The sequence below is a fragment of the Thamnophis sirtalis genome, unplaced genomic scaffold, assembly GCF_051295495.1.
Source record: "Thamnophis sirtalis isolate CommonGarterSnake01/CBP01778 unplaced genomic scaffold, rThaSir2_p1.2 scaffold_4, whole genome shotgun sequence".
In the NCBI taxonomy this organism is placed as follows: Eukaryota; Metazoa; Chordata; class Lepidosauria; order Squamata; family Natricidae; genus Thamnophis; species Thamnophis sirtalis.
The window spans coordinates 5,383,839-5,402,078 of NW_028261384.1; the positions used below are offsets into that span (position 1 = coordinate 5,383,839).

Here is an 18,240-nt window from a genome sequence, read left to right on the forward strand (position 1 = left end):
CGGGAGGAGGAGGAGGGGGGCCGCGAGGCACATGCGCACAGGCGCGCGCTGGGCGGGGACGGAGCTGCCTGAGGGCCCGGGGTGGCGGTTTGGTTCGCCCGCGAGACGGCTCACGACGCATGCGCAGCCATTTGGGCGCGTCCTCTGAGGGGTCCGAAGAAGAAGCGGCGGCAGCGGCGGCCGGGTTAGTCGTGGGGGAGGGAAGGTTTGCGCATGCGTGTGGCTGTGGTGGGGTGTTGAGGGTGCGGCGGCGGGGGGAGCTGAAAGGAAAACGACGATGGGGGGACTGAGGAAGCGCATGGGGGTTGCGGGGCCTGTTTTCAGGCGTTCTGAGGTGTAGCATTGGGCTACAGATGCCATCTCCCTCGCGTCCAGCTAACCTTTCTCCCTAGGCTAACCACTGGACTACAATTCCCACCTCCATTTAGGCATTGGACAGCTTTTCCCGCGCCCTCAGGCCAGAAAGCAATTGACTACAACCCCCATCTTCCACCCCCTGTGGCCTTCAGATTGCAATCCCCATGCCCTTAGTGCAGAAAGTGACTACAATGCCCATCTACCACCTCCTGTCACCATTAGATTGCAATCCCCATGCCCTTAGTGCAGAAAGTGACTACAATGCCCATCTACCACCTCCTGTCACCATTAGATTGCAATCCCCACACCCACAGTCCAGAAAGCAATTGACTACAACCCCCATCTTCCACCCACTGTGGCCTTCAGATTGCAATCCCCACGCCCTCAGTCCAGAAAGTGACTACAATTCCCATCTTCCACCTCCTGTCACCATTAGATTGCAATCCCCATGCCCTCAGTGCAGAAAGTGACTACAATGCCCATCTACCACCTCCTGTCACCATTAGATTGCAATCCCCACACCCTCAGTCCAGAAAGTAATTGACTACAATTCCCATCTTCCACTTCCCGCGGCCATTAGGCTGCAGGTCCTTTACCCTAAGCCACAGATTTGCACCCTGTAGTATTATAGATTGATGTTTCCTTGTTTTTGGTAAAAATAAAAACTGGATAAGGTTTAATAATAATTATTTCCTGATATAATCATCTTAAAGATTTTGCCTTTAGTTAAAAATTGAAATATTGGGAAGGTAATTATAATTGCTCAAGTTTCAAATGGATGAGTTTGGGCAAGTCCCTTTCTCTCTCAACCCAACCCACCTCGCAGGGTCGCTGTGATAGGGAAAATAGGAAATAGCTCTAATGTATTAATGAAGTTTGCACACCTGGAGTTATGTATTAAAAAAGGATTTAAAAATATGTATATAAGGTTTCCCATGTGATATGGATAGTTCTCGACTTAAGATCACAATTGAGCCCCAGATTTATGTTGCTAAGTGAACCATTTGTTAAATGAGTTTTGCCCCATTTTACGACCTTTCTTGCTACAGTTGTTAAGTGAATGTTAAGTTTATCACACGATGATTAAGTGAATCTGGCTTCCCCATTGACTGCTTGTCAGAAGGTCGTAAAAGGGGATCACCTCATCTTGGGACACTGTGACCGTCACAACTATGAACCAGATGCCAACCGTTCCGAATTTTGATCAATGTGACCATGCAGGAGGCTGCAATGGTCGTAAGTGCGAAAAATGATTGTAAGTCACTTTTTTCAGTGCCGCTGTAAGCTTGAACGGTCACTAAATGATCTGTTGTAAGTCGAGGATGACTTAAACATCATTTCTGGCAAAAATAAATTAGTATCAGATGACTGCTGGGTGCTGCAAATGGCTGTAATGAGTGCCAGATGCCCAAAATGTGATCACACGACCCAGGGAGGGGGGTTTCATTGTAACTTTGGATGTGGATCATAAGTACATTGGGGGGGGGGGAGTGTCTGTCGTAACTTCAAATGGCTATTAAGCATCCAGCCCTAAGTGGAGGATTATCTGAATGGGAAAACTGATGAAGAAGTCAAGATTGTCCAGATCCCTCATTTTATTTAGGTGAAACAGATGGAAATGGACGCATTATAATTCTGCCATTATAAAAGAATTAAAAAGTGTCTGCATCAGTCTGAAGAAGGGATGGCATGGGGTCATTTTGCAAATGCATGTCTCTGCCATGATTAATTCTAATTTGTCATGGTTCTGGCACCCTACTGGAATGAACTACAATGAGGCTAGCAAATTGGGAGTGTGAGATGTGTGTGTGTGTGCACCTCATCTTTTGTGTATCCCCACTGTTCATTTTCAGGTGTAAGGTTGACTGTTCATTTCAGGACAAACCCGCTCTGCTTTGGATTTATGGAACTTGCGTTCCTATGATTGACAGTTTGAGGTCACTGCTTGCAAAGCGAATGTGCCAGCAGTAGTTGGTTCAATTAATCTTGCAGACAAACCGGGCATTGTTTGGCTCTAGGACAAGTTATTATCTCTCCAAAACATCTACACATTGTGGAATGAGAAGCACTCAAACTAGGAGCATGCTATATCAGAAATAAAATTTAAAGATCTGCTTCGTCCCATTTGCAAAGAACAGTTTGCATAAACCAGAGAATACCTTTGGATTAAAAAAAAACAGGACTGGTAAAGCAAATTGAAAAAATAATAATAACACAGATGGAAAGGACCTTGGAGGTCTTCTAGTCCAACCCTGTACCATTTCAGACAAATGGCTCTCTAATCTCTTTTTTAAAACTTCCCGTGTTGGAGCATTTACAACTTCTCGAGGCAAGTTCCATTGATTAATTGCTCTCAATGTTAAGAAATTTCTCCATAGTTCCAGGTTGCTTCTCTCCCTGGTTAGTTTCTATCCAGTGATGTGCAGTCAGGGGAGGCAGGGCCTCACCACTGTCATCATGAAAAGAAAAGAAAAATGTAAAAGGAAAAAGGCTGAGGTAGTTGCTGCCAGAGTCACAGTGGATGACTCTGCTTAGTGCTAAACTGTTTAAAAAAGCCTCTAAAAAGCGCCCTCTTCAGGAGGAGGCGGGAGAACCACGTGCCTCATCTAGTCTGACTTTATGATCACTCAAGCAGAGTTAAGCAAGGGTTAAAAGCCGAAATATTCCTTATGTAGATGAGGCACGTGGTTCTCTCGCTCCTCCTGTAGAGGGCGCTTTTTAGAGGCTTTTTTTTAAACAGTTAAGCAGAGTCGTACATTGGAGGCTCTGGCAGCAGCTAACAGCTCTTGCCTTTTTCCTTTTACATTTTTTACATTTTCATCATGGCAGACAAGAGCAGAGTTGAAATCCTCTGTGAAACAGATGGAAAAGGTATGTGGGTCGGAGGGAGGGGGGAGGAATTTAAAATTATTGTAATTTGTAAGTAATTGTAATTTGTATTATTGTAAGTAATTTGTGTGTGTGTGTGTGTGTTTTACCCGCCTCTGCTGGAGCGAGGGCTGGCACTTTATTTTTTAAAGCCCTGCTGCCGCGCCCGCCATAGAGTGGGACACATCGGGACTTCGGGGGCGGCTTTCGGAAAGCCGCGCCATAGAGCTGGTCGCGTCGGAGCTTCGGGGGCGGCTTTCGAAAAGCCGCACCGGGACTTTGGCACGGCTTTCTGAAAGCCAGCCCCGATGTGTCCCGCTCTATGGTGGATGCGACGGCCATAGAGCGGGACACTCCGGGGCGGGGGCGGCTTTCGAAAAGCCGCGCCAAAGTCCCGGCGCGGCTTTCCGAAGGCCCCGGCGAAGCCCCGGCGCCGGCAGACATAGGGCAGCTTTTGCCCGCTTGCCTCACCGGCCATAAACCTCACCGCACGTCACTGTTTCCATCCATTGTTTCTTGTCCTGCCTTCAGATGCTTTGGAGAATAGCTTGACTCTTTCTTCTTTGGGGCAGCCCCTGAAATATTGGAACTCTACTATCCTGTCTCCCCTAGTTCTTGTTTTCATTAAACTAGACATACCCAGTTCCTGCAACCGTTCTTCATTTGTTTCAGCCTCCAGTCCCCTAATCCTCTTTGTTGCTCTTCTCTGCACTCTTTCTAGAGTCTCTGCATCTGTTTTGTATCGTGGCAACCAAAACTGGACGCCGTATTACAAGGGTGGCCTTACCAAGGCCTTATAAAGTGGTATTAACCCTTCATGAGATCTTGATTCTATCCCTCTGTTTATGCAGCCTAGGATTGTATTGGTCCTTGTGGCTGAAACCACACACTATTGGCTCCTATTTAAATGATTGTCCACGAGGTCTCCAAGGTCCCTCTCACAGTTACCCCTATTGAGCCAGGTAGCACCTGTTCTGTACCTGTGCATTTGGTTTTTCTGGCCCAAACATAGAACCTTACTTTTGCTGCATTTGCACTTATTGCAGCAATTCTCCCACGCGTAAAGGAACATAATGATTTTTCCCTACTCCTTTGAGGAAAGCATCTTGCATTGAGTAGCACATTTAAATTCTCCTTTTGAGCTTCTAAGAGTTGCTTTTAAGAATTAAATGTCAGGCACTTTGCTCAGGATAGATCTTCATCCCTGCAGGCTTCCATTTCCATCTGTTTCAACTAAATAAATGTTCTGTACAATCTTGACCTATTATTCATCACTCTTCCCATTCAGGTAGTCCTCAACTTACGACCGGGTGCTTAGCAGCCATTTGAAGTTACAACAGATCCCAAAACAACCTACTTACAACCCACATTAAAAGTTCTGTTCTGGACTGGACCCGGCTTGTAACCACGCCAGGGGCCAGTCAGCTTCAACTTCACGCTTTAGAATTAATGTCTCTCAAATCAATTTATTAACATTGATGAAGCGGTCATACATCACTTTTCCTGGGCAGGGCACTCCGCTACCCAATCAGGGAACACAGATGTGGTCACATGTTATAGAACTACATTTCCTACAAGGCAGTTCTGCCTACATTTCCCACGAGGTAGTTTCTTAAAGGAGACAGCTCTTAATTCCTACATTAGCTATATAATGTTGGGACAGTTACAATGAAAACTCCTTGGTCACGTTTTGGGCATTTGGCACTCATTGCAGCCATTTGCAACATCCTGCAGTCACATAATGATAATTTATGACATTTTTGCCGGAAACTGAAACTGACATTTAGGTAGTCCTCGACTTACAAAAGTTTATTTAGTGACTGTTCAAAGTTAAAACGGCACTGAAAAAAATGACTTGGGGTACTTTTTCACACTTATGACGGTTGCAGCATCCCCCTGATCACCTCATCAGAATTCAGACAACTGGCAACTGACTCACACCTCTGTCGGTATCCCAGGATCACGCAATCCCCTTTTGTGACCTTCTGACAAAGTCAGTGGGGAAGTTGGATTCATTTAACAACCATTTTACTAACTTAACAGCGGCAGTGATTCAACCATGGCAAGAAAGGTCATGAAATGGACAAAACTCACTGAACAAATATCTCCCTTAGCAAGATATATTTTGGGCTCTTTGGTGGTCATAAGTCGAGGATTACCTATACTTGAAATTTCCTGGAAAAAATGCCCCATAACAAACAGCACCTTTGCTTAATGACTGCTGTGTTTGCTTTAGACCACCACAAAATGGTCGTAAAATGAAGAGTGGTGAGTGGCACAGTGACCAACTTAATAACTGTCATGACTTACCATTGAAATTGTGGTCTTAAGATGAGGACTACATATGAGGCGACTAGACTGTTTTCCTTTTTTCCTCATCTGCATTTTTGTCGTTGCCTTTATTTTTTTCATTTCCTTTTCTCCTATTAGTTTCTTCTCATTTTTAATTGGGGTGAAGTGAACAGCAGATAAATCTAATTAAAAGGATCACGTTTAAGATAAAGTTATTTATAATGAAGTTTTTATGGAGCCACTTAATAGAAAAGTGGGCATTATACAGATTTAATATACTCTCTTTTTACAACCCTGTAATCCCTTAATTTGGGGTGTAAATAAATTCAGGGCAATAAATAAATTCGGGAAATAATTTAATAAATAGATAAATTTTGTAATTACTAAATAGGTGTGTGTGTGTGTGTGTGTTCCCATATCCAACTTAAAACAGTTCATTTAGTGACTACAAAGTTACAACAGCACTGAAAACAATGACTTAGAAGAACCGTTTTCCACACTTAACGACCCTTGCGGCATCCCTGTGGTCACGTGATCAAAATCCAGATGCTTGACAACTGACTCGCACTTATGATGGTTGCAGTGTCCCGTGGTCACATGATCCCGTTTTGTGACCTGACAAGCCAGATTCACTTAACAACTGTATGACTAAAATAGCAAGTGCAATGATTGAAAGGTTGTAAAAATGGGTCAAAATTCACTTAACAAGTGTCTCACTTAGCAACAGAAATACCGGGCTCAATTGTGCTTGTAATTTGAGGGCTACCTTCTATTTATAGGATGACATTTGTTCATTTAGCTGGCCTGGAAATTTTAATTCCCTTTCCTTCCAGACTGTGAAACTCTTCTGGGTGCGCCTAAGCCAACCCTCGAGATAAAGTGGTGTTAAATGATTGTCTGGTTGTTCCTCCCTAGGAAGAACCTCTCTTTGACCACTGCTCTCCATGAAATGCCAAAGAGGAAAGAGAACCAAATTGTCCCACTCCTTGCTCCGGCTCTGGAAATAAACCCCCCTGCTGGGAATAGCCGATGTGCTGCCGATCTGCCTCTCAAGCGTTCTAGTCCTCAAAAACCCCAAACGGCAAAGGAGATTTGAGCCCTTCCTCGCGCGAGCCCAATGGGACGATTTTCCAGCAAGGTCTGGAATTGGACCTCTGTCTTCTACCCACTTCGCCATTCCTGACTTTTTTTTTTTTTTGCTCTCCTCCCTGACCCCTCCCTTTTATTTAAAAAAAGAAAAGAAAGAAAGATCTTACTGGCAAACCCAGTCCAGTTTCTTCATAAGGACTAGTCTCCTTCCATCTGTCCTCGCCTGAATGGACAGGGAGACTTTTGCGTGTACCACCAAGTTTTTCCGTGACTACAGCGGCCCCACTCGGGGCGCCGCCTGCCAGCCTCACAACCATGTGGACTACATCGAGAAGCCAGAGACCTTCACGTACGCGGATTTTTTCAAGGATTACTTGATCCCCAATGATCCTTGCATCTTCTCCGCCAAGTTCACGGAAGGCTGGGCCAGCCGGAGGAAGTGGGTCACTCCGGACGGGAAACCCAATTTGGATTATCTCCTGCGGACATTTGGTAAGCTGAACTTTCCGTTGAACTGGCCGTAATCTTGCTTTTTTTGCCGAGGTGGCGGCAGCGGTGCGGTTCTTGATTTGGCCCCCAGGCCCTGCCCACATGGTGGAAAATCTGGGGCTGACTTGGAAGATGTTCCAGCAATTTCAGGGCAGTCCTAAAATTAGAAGCAAACCACCTCCTCTCCAGGAGAGTGAACAGCTAGGGATATAGTTAGGATAGCAGCATTTGCCAAGCCTTAGACACTTTTAAGATGTGGGTGGGGACTTCAACTCCCAGAATCACTGGCAGGAGAATACTGGGAAGTAAAGTCCCTCTCTTCTCCCTCTCCCCTTTTCTCCCTTTCTCCTCTCCTCTGTCCTCTCCCCCCTCTTTTCCTTCCTCTCTTCTCTTTCCTCTCTTCCTCCATCTCTTTCTCCCTTTCTCCTCTCCATCCCTCTCTTCTTCCTCCCTCTCCTCTGTCCTCCCCTTTTCCTTCCTCTCTTCACTTTCCTCTTCCCTTTTCTCTCTTCCTTGTCTCTTCCTCCATCTCCTCCATCTTTCTTCCTCTTTCTTTTCCCTTTCTCCCTCTCTTCTCTCTTTCTCCTCTCCATCCCTCTCTTCTTCCTCCCTCTCCTCTATCCTCCCCTTTTCCTTCCTCTCTTCCCTTTCCTCTTCCCTTTTCTCTCTTCCTCATCTTTTCCTCCATCTCCTCCCTCTTTCTTCCTTTTTCCTCTTTTCCATTTCTCCCTCTCTTCTCCCTTTCTCCTCTCCTCTGTCCTCTCCCCCCTCTTTTCCTTCCTCTCTTCTCTTTCCTCTCTTCCTCATCTCTTCCTCCATCTCTTTCTCCCTCTCTCCTCTTCTCCCTTTCTCCCTCTCTTCTCCCTTTCTCCTCTCCATCCCTCTCTTCTTCCTCCCTCTCTTCTATCCTCCACTTTTCCTTCCTCTCTTCACTTTCCTCTTCCCTTTTCTCTCTTCCTCGTCTCTTCCTCCATCTCCTCCATCTCTTTCTTCCTCTCTCCTCTTTTCCCTTTCTCCCTCTTCTCCCTTTCTCCTCTCCATCCCTCTCTTCTTCCTCTCTCTCCTCTATCCTCCCCTTTTCCTTCCTCTCTTCCCTTTCCTCTTCCCTTTTCTCTCTTCCTTGTCTCTTCCTCCATCTCCTCCCTCTCTTTCTCTCTCCTCCCTCTCTCCTCTCCATCCCTCTCTCTTTTTCCTCTCTTCCCCTCCCCTTTTCCCTCTCCCCTCTCCCCACTCTCCCTTTCCCCTCACCTCCTCTCCTTTCTTTGTCTCTTCCTCTCCTTCCCTCCTTTACTCTCACCTCTCCTCTCTCTTCCTCCCTCCTTCCCCTCCCCAGCACTCAGAAAAGAACGCCTTTCCAGGTGGCAGTCATGGAAGTGTGCCCCACTGGGGTCCCCCTAGACCAAATCCCTCCACGATTTGACCCTTCGCTCTCCCTGTCCCCGGAGTGAGGCCAGGAAAAAAATAAGAGTGGGCTGAAAGAGTTTATGTTGCAGGCGAGGCTGTAGTCCCCGTGGCCAACTGCGATGTCAAGGAGTACAATTGTAACCCCAAGGAACAGCTTAAGCTCAAGGAGTACATAAGCTATTGGAAGGAACACATTAGGAAAAGCTATCGCTCGGCCCGCGGCTGCCTTTACCTCAAGGATTGGCACCTGCAAAGGTAAGCCATGGCTCTCGCCGGAGACTGCCGGCATGCCGCCAAATCCCCTCGGTTGATGGGTTTTTTTGAAAGCTTCACTCAGGTGCTCCTGGCGCCACCTGCCCGGAAAGAACCGTCTTTATTGCGCCCCTCTCGTCAGGAACCCACAGCATGAATTTCCTCCTGAAGCTGCAGGAATCGGATTTAATTTGCACCTCTCCTCATGAACTCACTCACGTGCCGTTGTTTTGCCTCCTCCTCCTCAGTGTGTCGAGTGCTATTATTATTATTATTATTATTATTATTATTATTATTATTATTATTATTATTTTCTGTTTTTCTCCTACAATTTGCACGCCCCTTGAGTTCCACCACGTGTTGTACTGCACAGGCGTGCTTCCTTCTTCCATACCGTAGCACCCTTGTTCAGGCAGTCCTCGACTTGCAAGCGATAGTTTAGTGACTGTTCAAAGCAACGTGAAAAAAAACGACTCACAGCCAGTCCTCACACTTATGACCCATGCAGCTTATCAGGTGGGATCAGCTTGGCACACATGGCATGGTATTTAAGACAGTTGCAGCATCCTAGGGTTGCACGATCCCAACCATCTTCTGGCAACACTACCCAAGGTCAAGTGATCAAAATTCGGCCACTTGGCAACTGACTCGTACTTATGACTGTTACAGCATCCCGGTGGTTGCATGATCCCCTTTTGCAACCTCCTGGCCAGCAGAGTCAACAGAGAAGCCGGATGCTTAGTTAACAACCGTGCTACTAACTTAATAACCACCGTGATTTCCCCTAACAACTGTTATCAGTTGTTGGAAAGGCTGTAAAATGGGGCAAAACTCACTTCATGATTGCCTCGGTTAGCAACAGAAATATTGGGCTGAATTGTGGTCGTAAGTCGAGGACTCCCTGTATCTGTTTGGCTGGATAGTCCTAAATTATTAAACCTTTGTTGTGCTCTGGTTCATCGCAGATTTCAAATGCTGTCCCAATCCTTGTCTCTTTAAGGACGTTTCCGGATCAGGAGGTCTACACCACACCCATCTATTTCTCCTCCGATTGGTTGAATGAATATTGGGAAGCCATCGCTGTGGATGACTACCGGTTTGTCTACATGGGACCTAAAGGCTCATGGTAGAACCAACCCTTAGTCCTTTTGTGTGTGTGTGTGTGTGGGGAAGGACATGTTTGTTTGTAATTGCTGTGATGATGTTCCATCAAGTTGTGGTTGCCTCTTGGGGAGCCCCTAGATAGGTTTTCTGCAGGATGCCCTCACCCAGCCTGTTCCTTCAAGGCTTCCTCCAATGGTTCCCCCATCAACCCTGTAACTGAGTGTCCATGGAGATCCTCAGTCATTCTGGCCAGTGATCTTCACATAGATCTGGTTTACAACTCCCCAAAAGAGATAAACACTGGTTGAATGTTTCTCAACCTCGGCCACTTGGCTTCAAATCTCAGAATTCCCCAACCAGCCTGCCTACCATAGAAGTAGCTTTTCCTACTCCTTCTCTGTCTGCATCTCCATCTTCTCTTCCTCGTTGTCCTCCTTCTTCTATCTTATCCTATTCCATCACCATTGTCTCCTCATTGTCCTTCTCCCTCTCATTGACCATCTCCTCTTTATCTTCTCTTCCATATCTATCTTCTCCCTTCTCCATGTTGTCCTCCTCATTGCCTATCTTCTCCATCACCATCTTCTCCTCATTGTCCATCTTTTCCTCCTCATTATCTATTTTCTCTTCCTCCAACTCCCATCTTCTCATTCTTCATCTTCTCCTCTTTCTCTATCTTCTCCATTTTCCTTCTTCATCTTCTCTTCGTTGTCTATCTTCTCATTCTCCATCTTCAGGATTCGGAGTCCTTCGGGATTGGGTGGCATATAAATATATTTAATAAATATATTTAATAAAATATAATAAATGCCTCTCTATCTTCTCCTCATTCTCCATCTTTTTTTTTGTCTGTCTTCTCCATATCCATCTCCTTCCCGTTTTCTTCTCATTGTCTATCCTCCTCCTCGTCTATCTTCTCCATTTTCTCCCCCTTCTCGTTGTCTATCTGATCCCTCCCTTCCTCCTCCTTCTGCATCTCTCCTTCCTCCTTTCCTGTCCGTCCCCCCGTCCCCATTCAGAGCTCAGAAAATTACACTAGATGCCCATTCCCCAACCTCAGCCATTCCCAGCATGCTGGCTGGGGAGTTTTGATGAGTTGAAGTCCACTCATATTCAAATGGCCAAGCTTGAGCTACACGATCAGAGGTTAATCTACTCCTGAAACATCTAAAGAAGAATGTCCAGGCCCTGGTGATACCAAAGTAGCCCAGGATATTTCTACTTTGCAGGATCCACAACTCTGCCTTTAGAAGGTGGAATTCAATTCCCCTTTTCTGAGACACCACAGTTAAGTCTCCCTCTTATTCTTATAATATCATAGCCTCCCTCCTCCTTCTTCCTCACCTGCCTGCCTCTTCCCTTTTCTGCCAGGACGCCCTTCCACGCCGACGTCTTCCGCTCTTACAGCTGGTCAGCCAACATCTGCGGCAAAAAGAAATGGCTGGTTTTCCCCCCGGGCCAAGAAGAGTTTCTAAAGGACCGCCACGGCCACCTCCCGTTCGACATCACCGCTCCCGACTTGAAGAACGTCTCCCTGTACCCCCGCTACGCTCAGAGCAGCCCTCCGGTCGAGATCATACAGGAAGCCGGCGAGATAGTCTTCATCCCAAGCGGTTGGCATCATCAGGTTTACAATCTGGTGAGAACCTTCCGAAAACCACGAGCTTTGGGACCCCCACTGCGGATGCTGCTGCTGCTGCTGCTGCTGCCAACGTCATTTGATAGGGAGTGTGTCTTTTCCTTCTAGGGCCCCCGAGAGGAAGATGTCGACCCTGAGCTCCCAAGCCTCAGTCTGCACACCAAAGATTCTGGGCCTCGTTTCCTTTGATGCAGCATTAAACAATTGTGCCTGCTCAGAGTACCTGGTTCGATTTACCCTGATATAAGCGAAAAGCAAGAGAGCCAGTTTGTGGCTTAGTAAAAAAGGAAATGGAAATATGAGTTCTAGTCCAGCTGGGTGACTTTCGGCCAATCACCAGGAGACAGTGAATTCTAGTTCCATCTTAGGCATGAAAGCCGCTTGGGTGATTTGGGGCCAATCACCAGGAGAGGGAGAGTTCTAGTGCCTCCTTAGACATGAACGCCAACTGGGTGACTTCGTTCCAGCCATGTCACCCAGGGATTGGACGAGATGGCGAGTTGCCAAGAACCTTGGCGAGACTTAGTCCAATGTCATCCAGCCAATGTTTGATTGCTAAGGCAGGACTAGAATTCATTGTCTCCTGGTATTTGGCCCAAAGTCACCCTTTTTATGCCAAAGTTTCAGTCCTAAATTTCCAGCTTGATTCCTCAACTCCCCGTCGTCTTAGAGACCTGATCCACAGTCCGAGTTGAATTCTCTCTTAAACCAACAGCCTAATCCTTTTCTGTGATGAAATATTTGACTATTGATGGGCCGGTGAACATAATTTTTTTATCCTGGAGCTCAAAGGCGTTTTTCCAAGGGGCAACTGGACTTTCTGGTTTTTCCTTGGGGGCATTTCGATTCTGATGAGAAGCCAAATGTCTTCGAAGAAAAACCAAGAAAGTTCAGTTGCCTCTTGGAAAAGCAGCTTTGGGACAACCTTGACCCAGATGGCTGAGAATCTCCATAGACATCCTGGAATTCAGTCCCTTAGGCTAGGAGGAGACCCAACAGTACCACACACACACAAACACACACACACCTCCACCTCATCCCCCCCCCCCCCGGGGTGTCCCCAGGTCGGAGGGATAAATGTTTCCTGTTTCCTACCTCCTCCCAGGAAGACACCATCTCCATCAACCACAACTGGGTGAACGGATGCAACGTGGCCAATATGTGGAGCTTCCTCCAGGACGAACTCGCCGCTGTCCAGCGGGAGATCAAAGAATGGAAAGAGAGCATGGAAGACTGGCACCTGCAATGCCAGGTAAAAAAAAACACCAAAACACCTGGGAAGTTTCTGCACTTTGCCAGGAATCTGGCCCCTGGAACACAGGTAGATATTTTTGAGTGAAACACACCGTAGCTGTGTTGAATGAAGTGAAGACACGGTTAAGCCTGCAAACCATCCCCTTTCTTCTCAAACGCCTTTGTTTTTCCCTTCTGGACGATGTGCTGGGCCTCAGCCTCTCCTCCTCCTCTTCTTCCTCCCCCCCCCCCCCCAGGTGCTGATGAAGTCCTACACCGGCATCGACTACAAAGAATTCTACAACTTCCTGAAGATCATTGCGGAAAATCGCATTTTCGTGCTGGAACACCACCACTCCGAAGACGACGCCTCCAAGCGCTCGTCCAGGGCCGCCCTCTCCAGCCTGGGGATGCTCCACGCGGTGTTCGACCTGAAAAGGACCGCAAAAGTCTTGAGCTCCTTGAACGCCAACGAAGAATTCAAGAAGCTCAAACCCGAGGCCCTCTCTCCGCCCCCGCAGGCTCTCCTGCACCGCCTGAAAGCCGCAATCGACACCGCCCTCCTCTGAAGCCTCCCTGGCGGGAGTTTTTGGTTTGCCAACAGCCTTTCCTTTGCAAGATGGCTGCATGCGAATATCTATCTTCTTCTTTTTTCCCCCCCTTTCAATTGCCCCTTTTAAAAGCTGCTAGCACAAAAATTAATATTGTTGTTATTTTGAGATCAGTGGGAAACGCAGAGGTAAGATAATTTAAAAAGTGAAGGAGTCGCTATAGGTTTTACAGGAACTCCTCGGCTTACGACCACAGCTGAGCCCAAAATTTCCCCGGACACTTGTTAAGTGAGTATGGCACCATTTTACAACTTTTGTCACTGCTGCCGTTGGTTTTGCTCACCCAAAGGTCGCAAAAGGGGAATCAAGTGACCCGGGAAGCTGTGACCGTCATAGATACGAGTCAGTTGCCATCCTCACGTGACCATGAGGATGCTGCAACGGTCATAAAAATGGGAAATGTGCGACCACAATTGAGCCCAAAATTTCCGTTGCTAAGTGAGACAGATTTTAGGTGACTTTGTCACCATTTTGCAATCTTTCTTGGCACCGTTGTTAAGTGAATCCCTGCAGTTGTTAAAGTTAGCAATCCAATTGTTAACTGAACCTGGCCTTCCCCGTTGACTTTACTCATCAGAAGGTCGCAAAAGGGAATCACGGGACCCCAGGACAGAGCGACCGTCGTTAAATACGGGTCAGCTGCCAAGCATCCGAATTTTGATCATGATGCTGCAGTGGGCGTATATGTGGGGGGAAAAACGGCCATAAGCCACTTGAACGGTTGCTAAATGAACCGTTGTAAGTCAGGGACTATCTGTACTCCGCTAGTTGTAGATGAATTTAGGGGGTGAACTAAGGAATTTAAGGGGTGGTGGTAGTAAGGAAACATCGCTTAAAAAGCAAAGACTCAAATTCGAGGGTGGGGGTGGAGTTATAATCCATTTGCTCCCCGAAAAACTCGCTTCCTGCAGAGTAGGACTACAGTGTTCTTCAAGTTGCCGCTACTTAACTCAGTTTAAATCTGACCGAATCGAACACGGCATAACTTAATTCTGAAATAAATATCTATATAGAAGCTTATACTTAATACCCGGCACCTCTGCTTCGTTTTGATTCTTTGGGCCGGCGGGAAAGAGCCTTAAGGTGGAGCAAACAGGCGAGAAAAGAAAGAAATTGGGGTGGTGGTGGTGTTTTCCCACATATTTGTTGCTCGAAGCCGTTTCTTTCCTCGGTTGCCACTGTGTGAATGAATGGCGAGAGAGCAATTGTGGATTTTCAGCTCAGGCACAGCACATCAAATTCTTCAGGGACTGGACGGAGGTTGTGGTGGGTTCTTAGCTGGCTCAAGTTTGGCCGGTGGACAAGGGGCGAGCGCCCACCTTTTCTTACTAAGCCATGTCCGCTTTCTTCCCCTTCAAGGGCTGCTTCGCACTTTGCCTTCCTGCTTTTGATTTCAAGACGCTTTCAGAATCAGCCGGGTGGAGGGGGGGGGGTTATCGGGTGGTTTCCCCCCACCCACCCCCCCTTTCGATTTTTTTTAAACCAAGATATCCTGATATCCTTCTCAGCGGCCTCCAGGCCTGGAGCAGAACCATCCCTGGTGAATTCAAGAGACGAGGAGGACAAAGAACATCGGATCGATGGGTTGCAAGGGACCTTGGAGGCCTTCTAGTCCAACCCCCCAGGAACAAAAGCTTCGTCTGGAGCAACGAAGGACTTTTATCCAGGACTCGTCGTCCTCTCTTCCTCCTTGATCAGATGTGATGGGCGAACATGGAGATTGCTCAAGGATTTTTTGGGGGGGGGGGGAGGAAAGGGGACCACTTGGGAGATTGGAGGAGGCGGTCCTTCAAACAGGGGAAACAGACTAAATCTCCGTGAGTTAACCCACCACAGTTGCCCGGAGGGAGGATGTCACTTTTTTAAAAAAAAAAGAGACAGCACAAATTGTAGTGTACATTTTGGGAATGACCCATGGTGTCTTCTGAGCTGGGCGGTTTTCTCCGAGACATTTGATGACCCAACTAGGTAACGTTATCAGGGCTAGAAGGAATTGCATAAGAAGGAAGGACGGTGGGGAGGAGGACTGGAATCCTTGGTGCTCTCTAAGCGTGGTTGTTTTGTTCTAGACATTTCACGAACAAACTAGGTAACGTCGTTCAGTGCTGGAAGGGAAAGGGTTGTGTGGAGAAGAGGAAGAGGGGGGGGCTGCAAGAAATTCCCCAAGCTCAGAGGACACCAAAGACCCCCATAGTCCTCTTCTGTGCAAACCCTCCTTCCTTCCAGCACTGATGATGTTATGTAGTTGGGTCATAAAACGTCTGCAAGAAAGCTCAGATAGCACCTATTGTACAGTTCACCACCTCCACTTCCTTTTCCTACTCCATCTCCTCCTCTCCACAAACTCCCCCTTCCTTCTAGCACTGATGACGTTACTTAGTTGGGCCATGAAACGTCTGCGAGAAAACCCACCCAGGACCCCACATTTCAACCCTGAGCATAGTTATAAGATACAAGCTTCGATGCGACAGCTAAGCATAACTAGTCCATATGCCATAAGGGCTCAAAACTACTCATAGGATGTCCCTTTGGGGGTGTCCGTAGGAAGCACCCCCAACTCTCTTAAGAGGCTTCCTCCTGAATGAGGTCTAGCTGGGATCTGGTCTTCCACTTAGCTGTAGCCCATTAAATGTCCACTTCGACTTTTCCTGGTGGGGGGCCTGTTTTAACCCTCAGCAGAAGTGGACTCAGACATCAAACCCCACCCCCAAGTATTTTGCCAGAGTATCTGGAGATCTTGATAAAATTGCACTTTGAGAAAAAAGGATATAATAAATGAATTAAACCTTATTTTGTTTCTCGTCTTTTCAATCAGTCACTCTTGAGCTGGGGTGAAAAGAAGGTTATGTGTAAAACCATGGTTACTCAACCTTGGCAAGCTTAAGATGGGTGGACTTCCAACTCCTGGAATTGCCCTCCCTCTGTCCCATTTTTCCTCCCTCCTTTCCACTGTTCCCTCCTTACTTCATTCGTAACTCTTTTCTTTCATTTTTTTTTCTTACACTCAATCTGCTTTTCCTTTCTTCCTTTTTCTCCCTTAACACTCACTCCTTTTTAACACTCAGTCTCCCCTTCCTTTTCCTTCCTGTCCCTTTTTCTTTTCTCCTTCCTTCTTACTTTTTGTTTTTTCTTAAATTCAGCTCCCCCCTTTCCCTCCCTCCCTCCCGCCTTTCCTTTTCTTCCTCTCTCCCTTCCTTTCTTTCTTCCCTTTTGTTCTTTTCCAGTTAGTTCCTCTTTTCCTTCCCTCTTTCCTTCCTTTTTCCTTACGCTCAGTCCCTCCCTTCTGTATAATCTTTCCTCTTTTCCTCCCCTTTCCTTCCCACAGAGCAACAATGCCTCCAGAATAAAACGTCACTATACACCAGGTCCTATTGTACTTATCTCAAACTGTGTCCACCTTTTGATCTGATGTATTGCACAGACAAGGTCACGAGTGAGAACACGTTAGGCAATTTATTAATTTTTGATTTTTATAAAATAAAACCCCAGTCAATAATTCTACAAAAGACCAGAATTTCCTCTGGAGTCAATTAGGAAGAATTAAAGAGTACGGCTGGCCAATTATCTACCTCGTACTCGAGAGAAGTCAACCAAGCTAAATGCTTGTCAGATTAAACTTGCTCTGTTCCCCAAAACCAAAAGCTTTTTTTTAAAAAACAACAACAGAATTTAGCATCCATTAAAAACGTCGTCAGTTGTAGAAAATCTCTTTGCAACTTCATAACTTAAGGTTTCCCCCCCCCCCCCTCATTCTTGGTGGATCATTTCAAGATCCTTAACTCCATCCGTAAGATCCCGTTCCTTCCGGTTTAATTTAAGCAGCAAGGGGTGTTAAAATAGGACGTATAAAAAAAAGATTTTTGCCCTCAATGGAGTGCAGCTCTCAAGAGAAATGTTTTAAGCTGTTAAAAAGGAAGGGATTTTGCAGATGGACCAGCAAAAACACATCCTCGAGACGTAAGCAGAAGGTAAAGTGCAAAGAACACAGAAAAAAAAACACCACACGGATAGTCCTCGACTTACAACGGTTCTACTAGTGACCTTTCAAAGTTACAATGGCACTGAAAAAATAATCTATGGCTGTTTTTCACAGTTATGACGGTCACAGTGTCACCTTTTGCGACCTGATCAGAAAAGTCAATGGGTGGCATCAGATTCACTTAATGACTGGGTGACTAACTTAACTCCTACAATGATTCGCTTAACAACTGTGGCAGGAAAGTTCATAAAATGGGGCAAAACTCATTTAACAAATGTCTCACTTAAGAGAGATTTTGGGCTCAATTATGGTTGTAAGTCAATGACTACCTATTTTGAATCTCCTTACAGAGGTCCTCACTTAATGACCGTTCCAGTGGACCCTCCTGAGGTCATCCAATCGCACTGCAGGAACTTGGCAACTGGTTTACCTTTAGGAACAGTTACATAATGCAATATAATTAATTATTTTTAAAAAATATATATATATTTATTAAATTTACTAAACAATCATTTTCTAAATTTATTGAATTTACTAGGTTTATTTTTTTTAGTCCAAATTTATGGAATTTATTTCCTTATTACGTTTTTATCTACCAAGTTTATTGAACACATTGACTTCTATTAAATTTTATTTGTTGAATTTTTATTTTCGGTGAGTTAAGTGCAGCTGTCCAATTAATACCACGGTCGTTAAGCGAATACAGCTTCCCCATCTACTGTGCTTGTCAGAAAGTCGCAAAAGGGGGTCATGCGACACACTCCCCCCCCCCAGGACACTGCCACCATCATAAATATGAGACAGTTGCCGAGCATTCTGATTTTTGATCACACGACCCCAGGGGTGCTGTATAGAAAGTTAGCACCCACTCTTCTAGAAGAATTAAATACTTTGAGAAATATTTTTAAAAAGCAGAATATTAT

General features: G+C 46.1%; 1 protein-coding gene across 1 annotated transcript; it reads left to right on the forward strand.

The window, feature by feature from the left end:
- The first annotated feature begins 46 nt into the window (after nt 1-46).
- JMJD4 (jumonji domain containing 4) lies at nt 47-14,375 on the forward strand. Its single transcript, XM_014058530.2, has 7 exons — nt 47-184; nt 6,433-7,098; nt 8,589-8,754; nt 9,752-9,877; nt 11,227-11,494; nt 12,600-12,746; nt 12,985-14,375. Exons 2-7 carry the CDS (start codon nt 6,834-6,836, stop codon nt 13,294-13,296), a joined length of 1,284 nt encoding a protein of 427 aa, XP_013914005.2. The 5' UTR covers nt 47-184; nt 6,433-6,833; the 3' UTR covers nt 13,297-14,375.
- The last annotated feature ends 3,865 nt before the right edge of the window (nt 14,376-18,240 follow it).

Bases quoted from the DNA above. Each gene is read 5' to 3' on its own strand.
- JMJD4 (XM_014058530.2), top strand. From the start codon at position 6,834: ATGGACAGGGAGACTTTTGCGTGTACCACCAAGTTTTTCCGTGACTAC. The intron at 9,878-11,226 runs GTAGAACCAACC...CTTTTCTGCCAG, and splicing joins ATGGGACCTAAAGGCTCATG to GACGCCCTTCCACGCCGACG. The intron at 12,747-12,984 runs GTAAAAAAAAAC...CCCCCCCCCCAG, and splicing joins ACTGGCACCTGCAATGCCAG to GTGCTGATGAAGTCCTACAC.